The sequence below is a fragment of the Calypte anna genome, chromosome 4A (genome assembly GCF_003957555.1).
Source record: "Calypte anna isolate BGI_N300 chromosome 4A, bCalAnn1_v1.p, whole genome shotgun sequence".
NCBI lineage: Eukaryota > Metazoa > Chordata > Aves > Apodiformes > Trochilidae > Calypte > Calypte anna.
Genome location: NC_044248.1, coordinates 41,007,603 through 41,028,453, shown reverse-complemented (window position 1 = coordinate 41,028,453; position 20,851 = coordinate 41,007,603). Strand labels below are relative to the sequence as shown.

Here is a 20,851-nt window from a genome sequence, read left to right as displayed (position 1 = left end):
GTTAGTCAGATGAATAATGAAAGAATTTGCCTGACAGGGTTTTGTAGTGTTTCATCGTCTTGAGGAATTATTTCGGAGGACAGACGACAGCCTCTGTTGTCCAAAATGCATTGGAATGATTCTTCCAACTCCTCAGAAAGTGACAATGAAGCTCATTCAGCATTTACACAGACTGAGCACAACATAGTTGCAGCTTACTTAATATCAGCAGGTATGGGCACCGATTGTTGCATAACTTTTGAAAATAGAACCGTGGATATGAATGCTCATTTTTTCTAGTAACAGTGATGGTGGTTTATTTTGTATTACAGAAATGTATGTGAGGGCTTTTCTCCATTCTTTACTGACAAGTGAGCCTGACTGAAATGTACAGAAACATCTGAAGTGTGCAGAAACATCTTAAGTTTTCTGCTCTATATTTGAAGACAGCATTGTGTCTTGAAAAATATATTTTGTAATTATAGAAGAGAGCGAGAATTAATTTCTGCCAGCTTGCAAAAGAGATAAAGATAGGGCATAGCTGTCACATCTTGCATTTTTCTGTGATGTGCTCGAAGCTATCTTGAGATTTCTCCTGGGCCACATGTTCATAGTAATTATATGTGTAGTCTGAGCATGTGAGAGGGTGTCTGTTAGGGGGATGTAAGGGGAAGGGTTGGAATGTAACTTGGAGGGAGGGAGCTGGTCATTAATCAGAGAAGACTCCAGTTGCAGCTGTATTTTTCACTGATGACACATGTTAGAAACAGCATGCTGGAAAGCTTGACATTAGTGTCTGCAATGTGACTGCAATGGCTTTTGGCTAAACCTGAATGATTATGTAATTAGTAATTTTTTTGAAGACTTGAAAACTTTCTCATTGTTGTAACCACAACTGCTACAGTTTTCTGAAGCATTGAGTACTGTAGTAATTAAACATCAACCTGACCAAAACCTGAAAACATCTGTGTTTAAAAACAAGCTTTTACTAAGGAAAATTAAGTCAGCTTATAAATACTTTATTCATAGATGGTATCATACATTTCTTATGTTATAACTGGCTTTCAAATACTTGTGTACTTTAGGGTTATGCAGAATAGTATTGCTGATGGTCACATTTTATTGTGTATCTGTTTGAAGTGGTGAGTACCAAATTGCTGTTCTGGTAAAGAGGGTATTTTTGAATGCAAAGTCAAAAATTTAGTTCAGGTGTTTAGGGAAATTGGTAGAACAACTACACAGATATTGGTAGACTTGTTAAGAAGCTATAGAGATGGATGATGGGTAAGTATTGGAAGGTTAGATACACCCTGCAGTGCTATCACACTATTTTCAGGTAACTGGTTATATTAGGTGCTGTAAATATGTATGACAATTGTTACATTTAATTCAAATTTATTTCATTGTCTGTAACAAGGTGGTCTTTTCAGACTTTAACCACCTGCTATTAGGGATCAAAGCTATCAGAGGTGATCAATGGGATTAGTCAGAATCAATCCAACTCTTTTTTCTTAGCCTTGCATGGAAATGAAGTTGGATTACTTTTTTTCTTGTTATAATTGCAGGAGTCTAGTAAATCTTTCACCTGCAGCTTGGACTTTGCTTTCTTAATGAGGGATGATTTTGACAAGGTCTACAATACCTTTGAAAGTATGATTGATTGCTTTGCAAATGCCTTACCACAGCAAATCTCACATCTGGATAATTTAGGCTGTGTTAATCAGTAAATATCATTAAGAATAAGAATGAAGTACAGGTACTGTGTTCATTATGCTGCTTCTTAAAAGGTTTTAATGCTTCTCTCTTTTGCAAATAATTGTTTTCTGAGAAGGAAGTAGTTGGAACTTACTGCACTCTGCTGTGGTCACTGTGGTCAGTGTATTAATTTTAGTGTGACAACAGGAGTTCTTAGGCAGCAGGAAGCAATACTGCCTCATGCCTTCAGCTTATAATGGGGGAATGCTGTGGTATAATTTTAAAATGCTAAATGGAAAAGTAAATTCTATGTTATGCACAGACCTAACCTTCACTGTTTTGATGCTACTAACCCTGTGTCTTCTGTAACTCTGTTAGGGCTTGTGTTTGCCCTGGATCAGCCTCTAGTTTTCATTGTTTCCTTGAGTAGAGGTAAAATAAGAAATTGTTCTTCCCTTGATCAGCTCATGGAGTTTTTATCTTCATCTTCATCTTCACCAAACTACAGTTTGTTTAAAGAAATATGGGAGAAAGAACCCTCAGATATTTCACAGACCAAGTGGTGGCATCCCTGTGCTATTTCTGAATCACATGAGTTTACATCCAATTTAAACTTCCCCCCTGTACAACTTGGCTGCATTTTCTTCTGCATGGGTGTTACTGGCTGGTCTGTCTCTTTGTCAAGTTTCCCTTTTTTGTGTATTTTTACAGGAGTGATAAGCCTTTTCAGTAATTTTGTTGTGTTAGGCATCTTTGTTAAGTACAAAGAGCTTCGGACAGCAACCAACGCGATTATTATCAACTTGGCTTTTACTGACATTGGTGTCAGTGGCATTGGTTACCCCATGTCTGCTGCCTCAGACCTCCATGGAAGCTGGAAATTTGGATATACTGGATGCCAGGTATTGTAATTCAGTCAGAGAGAAATTTTTTGAGCACTTAAAAGCAAAGTAAATAATAAGTAGTAGCTCTACCTGACAGTACTTTTAAGAGACAAGATGGAGATGTAAAATTTGAATATAGACCTGGAGCTGATGTTCTGCAATATCAACCACTCCTGGACGTAGGGTTTTATATGAATTTAATTTCAAACCTATCATCTGAAAACATTATAGTGTAGCCTTCAGTTATTGACTAGAGATATTTTAAAACAACTTTAAGAAGGATTTAATAAATAAAGGTGGTTATAGTGCACATTTGCTGACATTTTACAGTTAAAAGACTGGGTGTGGTTACTGTTTTGGTGATGAGATTCACTGGACCTAATGAGTGCTGCTTGGCAAATACATCTTCTTATGGATGGGTCTGTTAGGATATGCAGAATGAAGGCCTGCAAGGCTACTGCTTTCCATTAAAAATTTAGCCTGATTTTAATAGCTGTCTGTTTTTAACAACAGACTGACTAGAAAGTTGCACTTCCATAGCAGAGAGATGATGCCCTTTGTTTGCTGTCTACTGTGATTTAAATCTACTTTTTAAAAAGATTCTTAGGCTTAAGAGCCTAGGAAAATGAGTAGTGATGTGAAGACACATGCTGAAAATGTACTCAAGGGAAATGCAAGCTACTCTGATGTATTTTGAACCTTTGTATAATGGATATTTATAACAATCATCTGAAAGCACCTGCCTAAGTACACGGTTATTTCAAGCTCAAATTTCAGTCACTGTTTGACAGGAAGCCTCACTTTTAACATCTTTGGATCTTGTAATGGGTTGAAGTTGATGTGAAATCTCACTAGCAGTGCTATGGGAGTCAAGATCACTTCAAGCATATCTTACATCAACCCAAACCAAATGACTCCTGTGAACTGAGATGGCTGAGGTGCCAGTGGAACAGACCCCACCCCATTAACCCTTCCTGGTCAGATGATGATGACTGGATATCCAGCCATGGAAAGGCTGGACAGATACATTTGGAGAATCTTGGGATTGCAGTGTAGGACACATACAAAAATGTGGCCCAAAACTGGGGAAAATCAGTATGCTGGCTCTGTGAAATAAATGTAATTATACAGCAGAGGAAAGAGTGACAATTCAGGGCCTCACTTTTGCTAAAGTCCTAACTTCTGTGATGAATCAAATGCTCTTCAGGTTTCTTTAAAATATGTTGAAAACATGAATCGAACCCCCCCAGCCTCCAAACTATCTCAAAATTTACTAACTGAAGCATGGTGTTTGCTTTTCAGTTTGTGTTCAGTTTGCTTTACTACCTCTAGGGCTTCCAATGTACATACAAGCAGGTTGCTTTTTAAATTTTTTATTTTAAAGTGACCAAGTCCAAATTCCCTGCATTGAATTAGTTCCTTCTGTACCTGGCTTATGGAAAAGAACACTTACTGAATGCAATGTATCCTAATGCCTTTGAAGGTGAATTTGTGCTTTCACCTTTGAAAGATTTCTCAGAAAGGGTTTCTTTTGTTTGTTTGTTTTAATTCCAGATTTATGCTGCCTTAAATATCTTTTTTGGAATGGCAAGTATTGGTTTGCTCACAGTTGTTGCAGTAGATCGCTACCTGACAATCTGCAGGCCTGATATAGGTACTGTAGTTGGAGTTAAAAATGTTTGGTTTTTTTGTTTTGTTGGGCTTCTATGAAATATGAGTCTTATGTGTATTGTTTTCTCATGAATCCATAAGTACAGTCCTGGCCATAATTTGAATATAGGACCTAATATTATAATACTTTGTTAAGTTACCTGGTTGGCATGAATGGTACTGCTTGTGACAGTGAAAATATCACAATTAGGCTGTTGTTCTGTTTCTAAGTTGTATTTTCATGGCTATTTCCAGCACCTTACCCATATACAGAAGCACATGAAAAGCCTCTAGCTGTGGGAGGCTGACACCTCTGTCAAGTGCTGTGTTAATGCTGTCCTGGATGTTTTTCTCTCCTCAGGAACAGCTGTACTGTAGCAGTCACTTCCTCCCCTGCCATCATGCAAATCTGTACTTGAATGCACTGTTGCACCAGAAGCTTTTTTGGCATAGGGTTAGGATCAGGCATTGCCTATATTTTGGAATGGGTGTTTAATGGATATTTAAATAGCATTTAAGTGTGGAACGCTGGAGATACCATCCAGCAGCATGCAGCAGGCATGCTACCATGTTTATGGCCTTTGAAAGGACCATTATTAACCTGGACCTGCTTGCTGGAAGCCACTTGATATTTAAGTTGAACACCATGAAGAGGCAAGAGATGAGAATGATTTGTGCCTGTGTGTGCTTGGCTCCAGGAAGAAGAATGACTGCCCGTAACTATGCCACTCTGATCCTTGCTGCTTGGATAAATGCAGTCTTCTGGGCTTCCATGCCTACTGTAGGCTGGGCTAGCTATGCTCCGGATCCCACTGGAGCCACCTGCACAGTAAATTGGAGGAAGAATGATGTGTAAGGTTCCCTTTCACCCTTTCTTATAAATTTGCTGTCTTTGTGAAGGCTAAGGTTATTTAATTCACCACTATATAAACATAACTATTTCTTACTGAAGTATGAAGACAGTTCATAAGAATAATTTTAATTCAGTGGAAATGATGTAAAGCAAGTCTAGAAAAAATAGGAATTGAGCCGTGCTTGAAACAGCAGGATTTATAAATGCTAATAAAAAAACTAAAGCTAAAGGAAATTTTCCTAATTCTTTAACAGCTGCTTTTAAAATCACAGAACCAAATCAAAATACCAAGTTCTTCAGTAACTTTTTCTGGGTGGCTATTTGTAAGTCTCTGTGTTTTGTTTTTCTGTTTTATCAGGTCCTTTGTTTCCTACACAATGAGTGTAATTGCTGTTAATTTTGTTGTACCCTTAGCAGTCATGTTTTACTGTTATTACAATGTTTCCCGGACAATGAAACAATATGCCAGCAGTAACTGCCTGGAGAGCATCAACATAGATTGGTCTGACCAAGTAGATGTGACAAAGGTAGGGTTAATGGGGGCATATTTTGTTTTAACCATGTTCTGTGTTAAAATCTTGGGGGCAAGGGAACAGTGTAGTCTTCTAAGCATTTCTGTTTCCCACATTCCCCTTTTCCTTTCTTTCTAGATGTTTAAGTTTAGTCTTGGTAGCAATGCTTGGCTTGACTGATATAACACCAGAGTCTTTAGTTTTGACTCAATACTCTTTCCAGATGAAAAGCTTAACATTAACAATTAACATTAACAACATTAATTTTCCTCACTTCTTCCCTTTATCATTCCATAGAAATGTATCTTAAAGCTGTGCTGGGAGGCCTTTCACTCACTGTGTCTGCAGAACTTTTAGATTTTCTGCTAGGTTCCCAAGTGCATCTGAAGTGAATTCATCAACTCTGTTTTGTATTTATGGCCTAAAAATTAAAGTGCAGTTCCAAGCTCCTGAGATGTGAGATTCCAATCCCTTTTCAGTTTCTTGAGCTTATCTCTTTCTTATGTAAGCAGTAGGAAATGTGAGTTGTGGCATAAAATGATTTACCCTGCCTGGAAGGTTGACATTCTTTGAATGTATAAAAGTCCTTGAGGAAGTTTGAAGTTTGTTAGCTCCTTTGATTTTGTGTAAAGATACAATTTATGGTTGGGCATAATAAAAAAGTATGAGAGAAGTGGGTAGAAGGGTGCCATGTACCTGTGGGTTTGAATTACTTACAATGCAAACTTCACATTCCTTGGAAAACTTTCACATTGCTAAATACTGAAAAATGGTATTTTAACCTCAGAACAGTGATTTCAGCATTTTGCTCTTCTGAAAAACTTTCAGAATGCTTGAAATTTACAAATTTACAAAACAGTTATAAATTTAGGCTCCTATTTGCAAAGGAAATGCATTTTTCCTGTTTTGCAGTTGAAGACACTGAATTATATTTTTAAGAAAAAGGAGGGAAAATAAAAGAAAAGATTGAAGCTTTAGAGTTAAGCCAAAGCTTTAGGTCCTTATTTAGAATTGGAGTGCTTGCCTTTTCACAAATTATCATCTTCCAAGCTTTTTATGCACCAAACAAACTTCTAAATAAAAGAGTTCTTTCTTTACAGGATTATCAATAGGTACTGCACTTGTATTTAAATAGAAATCTATAGAGAGAGTCACTGCTTATTTATTGGTTATGCTCTAGAACAGCTCATACAAAGCAGCCATGTACTTCTTGGTTCTCATTGTAAAATGAGTTCTTCCTCATGAAAGACTGAATAAGTGCTTGGGTGAACAACACCAGGGAATCCTCTTTGTGCAAAGAGCCCTGCAGTTTTCTTTGCTTTTCTACCGATTTGTCCTCTTGACTAATTTGAGATTTCCACTCCACTTTCCATTACTAATTCATTTACCTGACAAAACCCAGAAAACTCTGTCCCAGTTTATACCTCTCCTACCCTCCAACTACCCCCAGTGAGTTCCTGTTCAGTTCTAGCTGTGGCACGACGTTTTCTGGGGGGTGAGACCCAACCTGCCCAGAATGTTCTCTCTGACAGGCAGGCAGAGAAGACATGGCAGCTCATGTATCTCCTCAGTATGGTGCTTCAACACAGCTATCATGGTTCATAAAACCCAGCAGACACTTCTGTGTTCCTGAAGTATGTGGATTGAGTCTTTGTGTCCTAGAACATTTACTTTCTTTTATTTAACTGTACCATCTCTAAGCCTGATGCAATTTTTTTATTAACAACGTTTGGCTTGGATTTTTATCTTTGTTCATATTTACTGTTTCTAATAGCATCCTAGAGTGACCTGTTACAATGGTCATAATTCATGTATGAAGGCCTTTCTAGCCACTTAAATTTCTGATGGACAGATTTAACATAATCAGTAGTGCTGTCTGTGAAGGAAGACTGTACCTGATGAAGTAACAGCAGGGCAAAATTTGGCTAGTAAATCCACCAAGTGAGATTTCATTACAACCTATCAAATTATGTTAGCTGGGGCTTGTTTACATGTGGTTATGTGATTCAGGATAGCTCTGTTTTCACACAGGTTGTGCTTTTGAGGCTAGACTGTGAGGTCTTCATCTTCAGGTAATACCAGTTATGTGTCTGTCCCTTTTGTTTTACAGATGTCTGTTGTGATGATTGTAATGTTCTTGGTGGCATGGTCTCCATATTCTATTGTGTGTTTATGGTCTTCCTTTGGAGACCCAAAGAAGATTTCTCCTGCAATGGCCATCATAGCTCCTCTGTTTGCCAAATCTTCCACGTTCTATAATCCCTGCATTTATGTTGTTGCAAACAAAAAGTAAGTGTTCCCAATTTAGTACCAGTCAAGTTAATGATTTTAGCACATCATCTACCTATAAAAGGATCATCTGTAGAACATGCCAAACTTTTTAACAAAGAGATCAAAGGGTAAGCCACTGCTGATATACCAAAGATGACCCTTTGGACAGGAAAGTCTAAAAGAAATTGCTTTGATCATCATTGAATTGCTGAACGATTTTTGAGAGCACATTAACAAAGCTTTTTTAAGACTATTGAAAGTCCTTTTGTGGTTTCTCAAAGGGACTCATTAGGGAATTTGGGTTGCATCAGCAGTAGATTGGTGTTAATGACTGTGGCCAAGCATTTCCTTGCCTGGTTTGGGATGTATCATATTCTGACTGGTTAGGATGGATTGGCATTTTTTGGTGAAGCAAATAAATATTCTGTTTCGAGCAAGCCTCTGACTTGAGAACTGGGTTTTGCAAGGAGACATCCTTTCTTTCTCTGCCACAAACCTAGAAGAGGAGCTTGTTATCTCTCTCTAGGTGGATTTACCTGATCCTGCTGAGTCAATGAAAAACCATCTCATTTTTCCCCTCTTCTGTGAGTTCATCTTTGTCATGGCTATACCCTCTGCTGGCATAAGCAAAATCTCTTGTGTATCCTGTTGTAGGAGAAATAGTGAACTTACCTGAGTTATGAAAGTGAATTTGACTCAGGTCCTTTTGAATTCCAAATACACCATTTTGAATGTGTTGTCATACTTCAGCTGAGCTTACCCAGTTTTTCTCTTTATTTGTTTTTCCAGCTAATGATCTTTCTGCCTTCCCCTTCTTGTCCTTTGCAGGTTTCGGAGGGCAATCCTGGCAATGGTGCGATGTCAGACAAGACAAGAGATAACTATAAACAGTGCCTTGCCCATGAGTGTATCTCAGAGTGCACTGACATCATAGAACTCATGTCATTTGCCTGCATAAGCCACATGGAAAGGAGTGAAATCTGGGTTAAAGCTAATTCATCTTTTGGAATAATAACCTCTCCCTGCCAGCCAGCTGTTTTCTCTTAATCGCAGTAATCTTTTTAGATAAGGTTAAGAAGACAAAAAACACTCAGACTTTAGTTTTTGAGAGTGAGTTTTATTGGCCTAATACATCTGCCCCAAACAAAAGAGGGTAGTGAAGTCATCACTGTGACTTTTACAGGGTGACACAGAGGGAGGAGAAAACTGAAGCTGGAAGTGCTCAGTAACAGATTGGTGAAATACTTTCCCTCAGCTTCCCTTGAAATTTCTCCAGACTTGAAATAGTATGGATTCTCTCCGTGTGAATATATTTCTATACCAAATGTCCATGTTGATATGCTTTGCAAAGTTCTGCTTCTGTCAGTGTGTTAAAATATCTAGATGAATCCTATAAAACCTATTATCAGCTTTTAGGATTTTAAAGGAATTTAGAAGCATTTAATGTATTTTTAAGCTTTGGCTCATGTGACCAAATGAATTTGTAGGAAACACAGCTTTTGGTTTAGTAGTAGTACATTTCTAGTGCTTGTTACTGCACAGCCAATCCTCTAAATGAGACAAAATGCACCCCCAGGTTTGGCACTCGAGAGGCACAGAGAATGGAGTGAATATTTGTGGTCACTTCTCATCCTTCTAAGGCCATCTCATGGTTATATAGTTCTGTTGTGTAATTTAAAAAAAGAATAATTTTAGCAATGTGAGCACTGGATTTATTCAGGACGGGAAAGATGGCTGTATATAGATTTATTTGTGAATAGTAGTATACACACTCTTGATGATTCTCAGGTTTTGAGAATAAATATCTTCTATTACTATGTATGCACACATCTGGAGTTTGGCTGGAGTTTGTAACTTCTTTAAAATATACAGGTTTTGGTGGATTTTTTTGGTAAAACTTTTTTGTTGTTGTTGTTCATGATATTTTAAAAGCTCTGGAATCTAGGCTTCCTATGAATTTATAACCTTTAATACTAAAGAAAACCCCATGCAATGTCCTCATGCTGTACTAGATTTCCTTCAGGAACCCTGGAACGCTTTATGGCCAGTAATTAATGCATTGCCTCTTAGCAGGAGCAGAGAGATATTTCATTCCTTACTAACCCTACAAGCTACATACTAAAACAGCCTTGAAACATGCTGGGTATGATTTGAAGCAGAGTGTGTTCTTCTGACAGAAGAAAGAATGAGCTGGTTTGACTGATCCTTTCAGGATACATTTGAAGGTTAAGCAGCTACAGATCTCGGCTAATCTGCTGTAATCTGCTGTTACTAAATGAATGTCTACATTCACATTTCTAGCACACTGCACATGAGTGCCTAGGAGTAAAGTTTTCACATTTTGTCATATCAGTTCTGCTGGGAGGAAGCCATGTATCTGTGTGTGTATTTCTACCTCCTAATGAGCTTTTTTGAAGCAGTGTGTGGTTTCTGTCCTTCACAATGCACTTGCGTTTACCATGGCAGAAGTGATGGCACTGGAACAAGGTATATATTTTATTATTTATTATATGAGGCAGTTTATATGAAAAAGGGCTGAAGAAATTGGAAATAACATTCTTGTCCATAGCAAATTACTTCTAGCACAGCTGAAAACTAAAGGCATGTTTTATACTAGTGTTGTATTCAGTGTTCCTGAACAGGAGCAGATGGTGATTATGGCTTTGTAGTTGCCACATAACTGAATCTTCATTTTTTGCAGAAGGTAATTTCTTCCTGCTCCATGATTTTCCTACTGTTGTAATAGCCTTTCTGTTCTACAAACTTGTCTGCTGGTGATTCTGATTTAAAAAAAAACACAGTAGTTTATTTTTTTAAATCTGTGGGGGAATCATGGAACTTTTAATACTAAACATTTTAATTTGAAATGTGGTGACCTGGGAATTGTCCTGTCAGATTTGGAACATGCTGTTTGTCATTACTACTTACTGTCTCAATGTATCCAGTATAAAGCTGCATAAGGAAAAAGTGAAATAGAGGAAGAATATAGAGAAAAGGGAGAAAAGTCAAGATAGATTTATTGAGGGGTGGGGAATCTCCAAGCTAATATGTCCAAACAGTGTACCCCAAAGGAATGGAAACATACTGTTTCTTAAAAATGGTGAGAAATCCCATTTCTCTGTGAAATCAACTGGAGCAGAAGGTTCTTAGCCCTCTGAAAAGCAAATATTTTCTATCTAGACACCAGAAAGAGGGAAGAGGGCTGCTAAGCTCTCCTTCAGAGAAATATGCTAACATTTTCTATTTTCAGTCTATTAAAAAAGGTAATTGTAGACAAATACTTTGAATCTTTGTCATGCAGAAAATTAGACATTGGTAATGCAATATTCTAAATTTTAGTAAAACAGATGGTGAGCAGTTTCCATTCTAGATACATGCTTGTGTTAATGCTTATGCAATGGCTTCTGGTTTTCAGTTGTCTGTAGGATGCTGAACAGAAGGTGGTGCTTACATGCTTTAGAATAAGGCAAACCTAGGTTTTATGTGAAAGTGTCGTTGTTTTGTGTTCTTTTTCACTTTAAAAACTCCACATTTGTCTTTTCAGCTTTAAGTGCAGCGGATTGCTCTTTATTCTGCTAGGACTTGCAGAAAATAATTTGCATTCATATCTGAATCATTCAGATCTCTGATAAAGAAACACTGACGTCTCTCTGCATTTTAAATTTTATTTTTAATTTTTTTTTTCCACATGATGCTAGGTCTGTGCTCTGTAATGATCCTGACATGTACGAGATCCCTGTGAATGTTCCTGTGGATACAGGAAAGCTTCGTATAGAGAAAACCGTCATACGGAGGATTCCCACTGAAGCCTTTTACTACCTGGTAGATCTCAAATACCTGTGGCTGGCTTACAACTGCATAGCCAACATTGACATCAGCAGTTTCTATAACTTGAAACTACTGCATGAGCTACGCCTGGATGGTAACCTGCTCTCCACTTTCCCTTGGGAATCCCTGGCTGAGATGCCCAACCTCAGGACTCTTGACTTACACAACAATAAAGTCACCAGCATTCCTGCTGATGCTGGAAGGTACATGAGGAACCTCACCTACCTGGACATATCCAGCAACAAGCTCACCACCTTGCCGTCAGACCTGATGGATATTTGGCCCCCCTTCTCAGAAGCTGTTCTGTCCAAGAACACAGACATTGTGGCTAGCCAGAGAGTCATTTTGGGTATGTTAAACAGTCACATTCCTTAGTAAAATGTACACATTCCTTAGTAAAATGTATCCAAATGTAAGTTTTAAGTGAGAGGAGGTAGAGGACTGGCCTGGGCTTGAGGTTTTATCCAGGTCAGTGTTCTGGTTTGCTCTGTGATTATTTGTTTATTTATTCATTTTCTGGTGGTGAGAGAAAACTGTAAGATGAAGATAATGACCTCCACAGATATTGCTATCTCCAGGTTGTCAAACTGAAGTAAAATCTATGAGAGTCCAATCTACAGGAAGACAGCCCATATGGAGTATTCAGTATGAATACAAATGCAGGACTTCCAAAAACCAGTATTTCTGGTGACGTTTGCCTCATCATGTATCTGGTTGCAACTGCATGTCCATATGCAACTGGTTCTGATTTTTTTGGTTTGTTTGGTTTTTTCCCACTGGCTCACAAACCAAGCAAGTAGCTAGAGGTGATGCTCATATAAACCCTGTCCTGAGACAGTGCTGCAGAAGGGCTACAGGAGGCAGTGCAGTAGGAGCTGATTTTGCTAAATTTAATCCTCCTGATGATCTCATGTGAGAGTCCCAGAGGTTATTTGTTTTCATTGTTTTGCATAGTCCTCACCACTTAAAAAGCCAAAATAAAACAACCAAACAAACAACCCAGAACAAAACAGCATAAGAAAACCCCAAGCCACAACCCTTCCATTCTCCTCCCCTTTCTTCTGACAATCATCTGCAGGCTTTGTTGATGCAGGTATTTTGGCATCCTCCTTTAGTCCTGGCAAACCTTTTGGTGGCGTGCCAGTATTGAGTTCTCTAGAGACTTGAGATGTGACCTTTGGATCATTTTTATTTATCAACTACAGTTGGGTTTCAACATTCATCTCCAGAGGGAAATATACACTGGGCTCAAACACTGCCTTTTTTTTTGTTTTGTTTTGGGTTTTTTGTTTGTTTTTTTGGAGGTTTTTTTTTTTTTAATGATACATGCTAAGGGAGGATACTGACTCTGTGCAGTCATTACAGATTTGGATCTGAGCATGCAAAATGCCAGGCAGCACTTCCACTGTGTTGTGTTGATTAAATCTACCTTAGGTAAGCTGTGAATGATGAGCTTGAATTTTCCTTCACTGACATCATAGCCTTCTGATGAGTGCATCCCAACACAGACAGTGCTTGTTATATAGGAAGCTCTAAAATGAGTAAGGAAACATCCCCTTTCTCTGGAGATCTGAAAATGCAGCTCTCTTTATGTCAGGGGTTATTTTGACAACTTATTTAGTCCCCACCAAGTGTTAGTTTCATTATCTGTGTTACTGGAGCTTGCACATTTCAAGTTGTGCCGCTCACGCTGACTGCCAGAGGTTTGTCCTTGGGTTGCTGCTCATGGATTGTTACAAAGCAGTTGATTTTCAGGAATGAATGGCTGATAGAAACTGTCAGGCTAGCAAGATGACCAAGGAGTTGAGATGTCTCTGTAATGCTCCAACCATAAGAAATGTCCTCTTGGAATGACAGAGGCAGATGTGCTCTCTGGCATTGCCTCCTCTCTGGCATCCCTCCTGTCTTTACCTGAAAGGTTGGAGCCTTAGGCAGGAGAAGGGCATCCCATAGATACTCTGCTCCTCCTCTGACTTAGAAATAAGGATCCCAGAAATCAGGAAGTGTTCTGAAAAGGCCTCTAGGCTGCTGGGATGCAGTTCCAGGTGAACCAAACCATTCTGGTTAAATCAGTGTTGTTCTCTATTAACCTCTTCCAGTGCTTGTCTGTCAGGTTAGTGAGAAAGTTACTCTTAATATCTAACCTCAATCTCCCTTACTGCAAACTAAGCTGATTACCTCGTGTCCTACATGAGATGGCCATACAGAAAAACTAATTACCATCTCTTAAAGTAACCTTTCACACATTTTCCTTCCCTGTTTGCAGCCTTAACTAATCACACCATTTCTTTCACTGGTTTCTTACAAACTGAGTGGTGGTTTTTCTCTTTTCATTTTCTACCATAGTTAACTGGTTTCCTTTGGACTCTCGTGGGTTTTATAAAAAAGGTTTCTTTTTACATATGGTGCCCACAATTGCACACTTTGATGCTCAAGAGTGTCTGTGCTCCAGCTGTATGTATTTTTAATACTAATCTTATCTTCAATGTATTGACTGAGTATCAAGAAGGTTACATGTAAGACAACCCTGAAGTTCCCCATGTTTACTTCAGGACTCTTGCAGAATCCATGGACTTCTTTTGCTGGGTTAGGGTTGTTTTGTTGTTTTTTTTTTTTTTATTACCTCCTGCTCTATGATTTTCCTCTGTGTGGACACTATGCTAAACAAAAGAGGGTCAGAGAATGATTCCTGGCCTTATGGTCAAGTGCTCGCTCTGGCTCTCTCCACACAGTTTAGGGCTCTCTTTCAAGCTATCTGTTCCACACTTTGTAAGATTTATCCCTTGATTTCTGTGGGCTCTATGGGGTGCTGCAGTGAAAATGTAAATATGTGGGTGGAGGTGATTTTTCTTCAGATCAAACTACCTGAGAAATGTGAGAATTGCATTGCAACCCATAGAATCATGCTTTTGTAATATAAAATACAAATAATATAAAAAACAAGAGTATGTTGTATGCCTGATGGGCTGGTAGGCATCTGGGATAGTCTGCAGGTGCAAAGCCTGCTGCACTTCCACAGGGGCAAGAACAGGACACAGAGAGCCATCCTTAGTGTGGTCTCATTTTTAAGCCTTTCAGGAAGCAGTCCCTGGGGTGTAGATTGTGCCTTGGAGCTATGTCTGGCTTTGTTTTGGAGTGCACCCTTTGGAACAGTTCAAAACAAAGCTGTGGAGCAAGTTGACAATGAAGCAGTGGAAATGATCAAGGGACCAGTGTGTGAGTTCATCTGGCCCTGTCTTGCTTACCTAGGGAGCTGTAGCCCAATACTTTGATCCACATCACAGCAAAGTTTCAGCACTGGCTGCTGAACAGAGATTGAAATTTCTGGTGTGAGTGATGGTGGTAGCAGTGAGTCCCTGAGAGCAATCCAGGATCTAATAGAGTGGCAGCTAGCTGAGATCTTGCCTCTGTTGCACGGGGAGTTGCCAAAAATGTAAAATGCTGCAGGTCCATCAGGCTCCCAGCTGTTGTGCTGGGCCACTGGATAGATAAAGCTTTTCCTGCTTTTCCCCCAGTGATTGCTGTCTGTAGGAAACACTGGGACACTGTGCAAGAAGTGGGTTTTCCTGTTTTGAATCATGGATCAAAAATTGTGTAGCTTCAGGTGGAAGAGAGCTTTGGGTAGGTTGGCCCAAGCTGTGGTGAATATTTCCATCAGCCCCAAAACTTTAATATTTGACAAGCTGCCACTTTACAGACACTCAAAAGGAGTACTTTACACAAGTCATGGGCTGAGACTGGTTACTGATTTACGAAATAAATTTCACTTGCAGCTATTTCAAATGTTAAAGTCTGTATTGACACAGCCCAGGGAAACCCTGCTTGCTGAGAAGGCTGCAAAAATGTGCATGCATAGACACACAGACACATATATTTGCTGTTGTACATGCAAGCATGCATAGAAGTGTGAGAATAAATATAAAATGTGCTAAATTTAGAATAAAAAAAGTTTTTAAGAGCAATTTATAACCCATATTTAATGTTAAAATACTGTGCAGAAGTATATTGTAATGCATAAGTATTTGTCAGTGTTTGTTTTGCCTTCATTAGTGTTTTTTTCTCAGCACACTGAGATGCCTCAATATTTCTACAAAAACATCCAGGGTTTATAAAGGCTTGTTGCTCCTTCAGATACACATGCCAATGGAGCCTTGTCATTATTTTTATTTTCTCTTCTCAGGAAATTATTTTTCCTGGGGAGATTCTATCTCATTCTTTTATTAAAGCTCCCCTATTTTTCCATTTTCTTAATTTTTTCCTTTTCTAAACCTTCTCTTTATTCTTTCATATGTTTATTCTCACTTTTACCATCTTGTAAACACAAGCTGTTAAATTTCAGAATGCCCTTTGTAGTTTGGAAACCAGGTTTACATTCCCATTTGTGTTCTCTTCAATAGCTAACTAAAGTATAATCAAATTCAGTGTTTCATCCTTGCTTCCAACTCAGCAGTGCTTTCATCTTTTCATTCTGGAGATTCACAGGATTTGATGACTTACAATGGCAGTGCAAGCCTCCTAAAAATAATGTGGATGCTGTCAGATATTGGCAAGACACAGATAAATAAAAGGAATGAGCTGTAGAGGCAAGGAAGGAATTCCTGTGGCTGTGTATGTTACATGTGTTATACAAGTCCTTCTTCTTTAGCCAGTTTCAATGGGAAAAGTGGTGGATGGGGGAGATGAGGTCACTAACTGGAATAAATCTCCCTTTGCACTAAAACCCAGGAGTACACAGTGTCCTGGGATTATGGTTGTCTTCTGAAGCTGAAATGTGGCTTTCAGAATGATCTGAGATGGTCAAATCTGTGTCCCAGGCTGGACTGAACAACCATCTCATCTAAGAACCATCCAACTTTGCTTCAGCATTCCTTTTGTTTTGGCAATTTCTGATACTTATTGTTACAGCTTTGGTCTTCTTAGAGACACTGGAAGGATAGGAAAGACAGTTATGTATAAATATTAGGAAAAATTTCTTGCCTGAAAGGGTTATTAAGCACTTGAACAGGCTGCCCAGGGAAGTGGTTGTGTCACCATCCCTGGAGGTATTTAAAAGATATGTAAATGTAGTGCTTAGGGACATGGTTTAGTGGTGGACTTGGCAGTGCTGGGTTAGTGGTTGGATGCAATGATCTGAAGGGTCTCAAATTCTAACTACAAACTAAAACTTGACTAATTTAAAAGGTGAACACAATTATATGCACATGCACATTAGGCAGAATTTTAATTTCTTTTAATTGAGCCTAGAAACGTGGAAAACATTTGGATGGTGTCTCTTGGGAATGTATGTGTGAAGTTCCCAGGAAAAAAATGTATTTTGGAGATTTTTATTTGAAAAGCAGTTGCTGATACAGTTCCTTGATTTCTCCTTCTGTGTTCCAGCTGGTAATAAGTACAGAAGAGATGTAAAATATCTAATGTCTGGAAGGGGCAAAATTGGATTGTGATGTCAAAGTGAAGGAATCTCTTCAGGTCAAGTCTTGTTTGAAAGAGTGGGGATTAGTTAGGGTTTACCACAGTTTTAACCAATCAGTACTATTGTGTTAAAAATAACCTAATCTTGGCCAGGTAATAAAAGGAAGCAGTAGTTATTCATGTATTCTTTCACCTACAGGTTTCTTCCAGAACAAAAAAGCAGAATTCTTTCATTAGCTGTTTTGATAATTCCTAAAAATACCTACTGAGCAATATTAGCAGGTGTTTCAGGTTTTTTCATCTTTTAATTGTGGTTAAATTAATGACTTTTTTGTTGCAGTAATCAGTAAATTCAGTAGCGAGGGGCTCTTGCATATCACCCTTCATTTCAGAGTGTATATTCTGTTTATTATACTTAAAAATAAAAAAAAAAAAAAAGGAAAAGGATATGCCCAAAATTGTAAGTCAAATAATAAAATATTTGATCTCCAGGGTGTTATGCTGTGTGTTCAACCTGCATGAAGCTTCTGTTGCTTTGTGGAGGTCAATACAGCAGAGTCATCAATACCAGCTGAGGGTTTAGACTTTCTAATCTCTTTCACCACAATAAGTTCAATGAGCAGAAGCCTCCCATTTAAAAACCTTGGAATCAAGAAGTAAATGTTCTGCCTCTAGCAGAAGTGGAGAGATAGCATTCTGTGAGCCATCATAAAAATACTGGAGTCCTCAGCTTTTTTCAGGGGCCTGCCTATTTTTCTACTCTTCTGCTACTCTTTTTGAATGTATTTGAGGTCCTGAATTGAAGCCAGTTTCTCAGAATATTGGTATATTTCAGAGTGAGATAAGAATTACACTGACCTAAAACTTCGTCTCCCTACCCCTTTTCCTTTTTTCAAGGGGAACAGATGTTGCTCTAAACCCATAAATCATCATGTGCACTGCAGACATTGAAAAGGATCTAAGATAATGAAATAAAAAGGAATAAGCACAGAGGGGAGCAACAGGATGCAGTAGCCCTATGTAGCTATCTTTCCAGAAGGGTACAGACAGGTGAAAAAGACATCTTTTCAAAGTGTCTTTTTTCCAAAAAAATGGCAAAGCTAAGCAAAGGCAGTGTCAGTATGGTACTATGTTCCTGTAAACTTCTGTGAATAAAAAGTTCAGCTTAATAAATATTCATCCTCTTCTTTCTCACCTCTACAAAATCTCCCCTGCCAATCAGCTGAAAAAAAAGACAAATTGAAAGAGAGAAGATTAATTAAGAATAGATCCAGTGCTCTCCTAGATTGTACTTGGTGGCAGTCATGTGTCCTACTGTAGTGACAATATCCAGATATTATCTGACAACATTTTTTCCCCCCTGCTTCAGGTCTGCAGGACAACCCGTGGTTTTGTGACTGCCGCATTTCCAAGCTAATTGAATTTTCCAAAATCGTGGACAACTCGCTCATACTTCTTGACCCTCTGGTTTCGTGTAGTGGACCTGAGAGCCTGGCAGGAATCTTGTTCCAGAGGGCTGAGCTAGAGCAGTGTCTGAAACCATCCGTGATGACATCGGCGACAAAAATCACCTCCCCGCTCGGAAGCAACGTCCTGCTGCGCTGTGATGCCACGGGGTACCCAACACCACAGCTTACTTGGACTAGGTCAGACAATATACCAGTGAACTATACAGGTATAATTGCTCTTTTCTAGGAAATGGGAGAGCCCCTTAGGTTGCTTGTGCTTTGAGATCATTATAATGAGTAAGAACAGACCAGATATTGCACCAGTGGGATCTGTGCAACAGCTGTTGTGATTTTTTTTGCTTTGTTTGGTAACTGCTGTGAGATATTTATGCATTAACTTAAATATAAAAAAAATGTTTCTTGGCAATGCCAAGTAGTTAGCAGTTATCTTACATCATAGGTCTGAAGAAGGTAATATCCCAAAGCAGTGAAATCTCTTAAGACAAATGTCTGGTGTGTTCAGAGTCACTTGAAGTCAGTGCAACTTGTATGTCACTTAGCAGCTTTAAGAGACTTGATTTCTCTTTATTTGTCTTAATTTTGCTCAACGATGCTGCAAGTTATATTGGAATTCTTCCAGATACTCAGTTCCATTTTGACCAAAGCGGAGCATTTTTCTGCAAAAATATAACGTGGCAGGGAGTTCTGTAGTTTATGTGGGGAGTTTGCTTTGGGATTTTTTTGTTGGTTGGGTTTTGGTTTTTTAATGGTTTTAATTTTGTCAGGGTTTTTTGTTTGCTTGTTTGTCAGAAATAACGTAAGGAAAGGGAAGAAGTAGTATAACAGTATTTACTTTCTCTTTATCTCACTTTTATAACGTTTCACTCTTTGCATTTTCCTGTAGTAATTCAAGAAACACCTGGAGAGGGTGTCAGATGGTCCATAATAAGCTTGACAGGGATTTCATACAAAGATGCAGGAGAATACAGATGTAAAGCCAAGAACTTAGCAGGAATGTCAGAAGCTGCTGTCACTGTCACAGTGGTTGGTGTAGTTACTACAACTCTGTCACCACAGAAGTATGGGAGGAAACAAGAGGCAGAGAGGCAGAATACCACTCAGGAGGAACCCAAGGAGGAGCCTGAGAGGACAACCACACCTCTTCCTACTACATCAACCACCACAGTACTGGTCAGCACTGAAAGATCCACGAGCACTCGGGTTCCTGAGAAGAAGCAGCCCAGACCCGTGCTCAATGGAAAGAAGAATTCAAAGGCAGTGACAAATGGAAACAAAAAGCAGACTGGGGAATTAAACCAGAAGGGTGTGGAGGCAAAGCAGACTGGGGAGATGAGCAAGAAAGGTGGGGAAACTTCGTTGAATACCACAGATGTGGCTGAGCAAGATGTTACTGTGAAGGACCTAAGAGTGATCAGTGAAACTGATGAAAGAGTGACCTTAACTTGGAAAGTTGTCAATGCCACAAGCAGCTCTGAAGTGACCGTGTTATACTCAAAGTATGGTGACAAAGATATGTTGCCTCTCAGCACTGATTCTAGCAAAACCAGAATCACCATTGATGGTTTGAATCCTGGTACTCAATATATGGCATGTGTCTCACCAAAAGGAGTGCCACCTACCAAAGAGCAGTGTGTTATTTTCTCCACTGACAGCCTCAATGATGAAAGCAGCTCTGAGTTCTCTCTTCTGATATTGGTCAGCAGTGCAGCCTGCGTGGTTTTTTTACCTTTGATAATTTTCTTACTCTACAAAGTTTTAAAACTTCACGTGAAGCCCAGGACTGCAAAGGAAGCTGAGCTTGCAAGAGAGACCTATGTGAAATTTGAAACTCTCTCTCTGAAGCCTCGGGCAATGAATGCAGGAGAGCAGCTTTGGGCCAGGAGGTATACGGATGAGTCAGAAAGACTTCTTCTTTGTTCTAGGGCAAGCATGGATTCACAAATGACCTTCAAAAGTGAGGGCTCTAGGTCTGAATATCTGTGTTGAACATGGGGGAGGGAGGAGGAGATGGAATATGCAGTTGGCAGGAGTAATCCAAAATGATGATAGTGCCCCTAAAAGCAGGTTGGTGGTCAGAATATATTGTTTTATGTAATGCAGGCTGCTGGATGGGTAGGGTGGTGGGTAGGAGGGAGAGTAGAAGAAAAATGTTGCCTGTTTATTTTCTTTTTGTGTGACTTTGGATGTGAAGGAACGATGTTAAACACAGCATGAAATGATTGCCTAATTAGGTATCTTCTGTTTTGGGGTTTCATTAAAATATAATTCTATTTTTTCTTCCCTTGTTTTCCTAAAAGA

At 39.0% G+C, this 20,851-nt stretch overlaps 2 protein-coding genes across 2 annotated transcripts; both read left to right on the top strand.

The window, feature by feature from the left end:
- On the top strand, window positions 1-8,911 carry RRH (retinal pigment epithelium-derived rhodopsin homolog). Its single transcript, XM_008499585.2, has 7 exons — window positions 1-211; window positions 2,386-2,576; window positions 4,113-4,212; window positions 4,907-5,060; window positions 5,420-5,588; window positions 7,684-7,862; window positions 8,673-8,911. Exons 1-7 carry the CDS (start codon window positions 106-108, stop codon window positions 8,776-8,778), a joined length of 1,005 nt encoding a protein of 334 aa, XP_008497807.1. The 5' UTR covers window positions 1-105; the 3' UTR covers window positions 8,779-8,911.
- Window positions 8,912-10,215: 1,304 nt separating this feature from the next.
- Window positions 10,216-20,539, top strand: LRIT3 (leucine rich repeat, Ig-like and transmembrane domains 3). Its single transcript, XM_030450080.1, has 5 exons — window positions 10,216-10,331; window positions 11,543-12,021; window positions 18,454-18,759; window positions 19,437-19,856; window positions 19,896-20,539. The coding sequence occupies exons 1-5, from the start codon at window positions 10,216-10,218 to the stop codon at window positions 20,537-20,539; spliced, it is 1,965 nt and encodes a 654-aa protein (XP_030305940.1).
- Window positions 20,540-20,851: the final 312 nt, after the last annotated feature.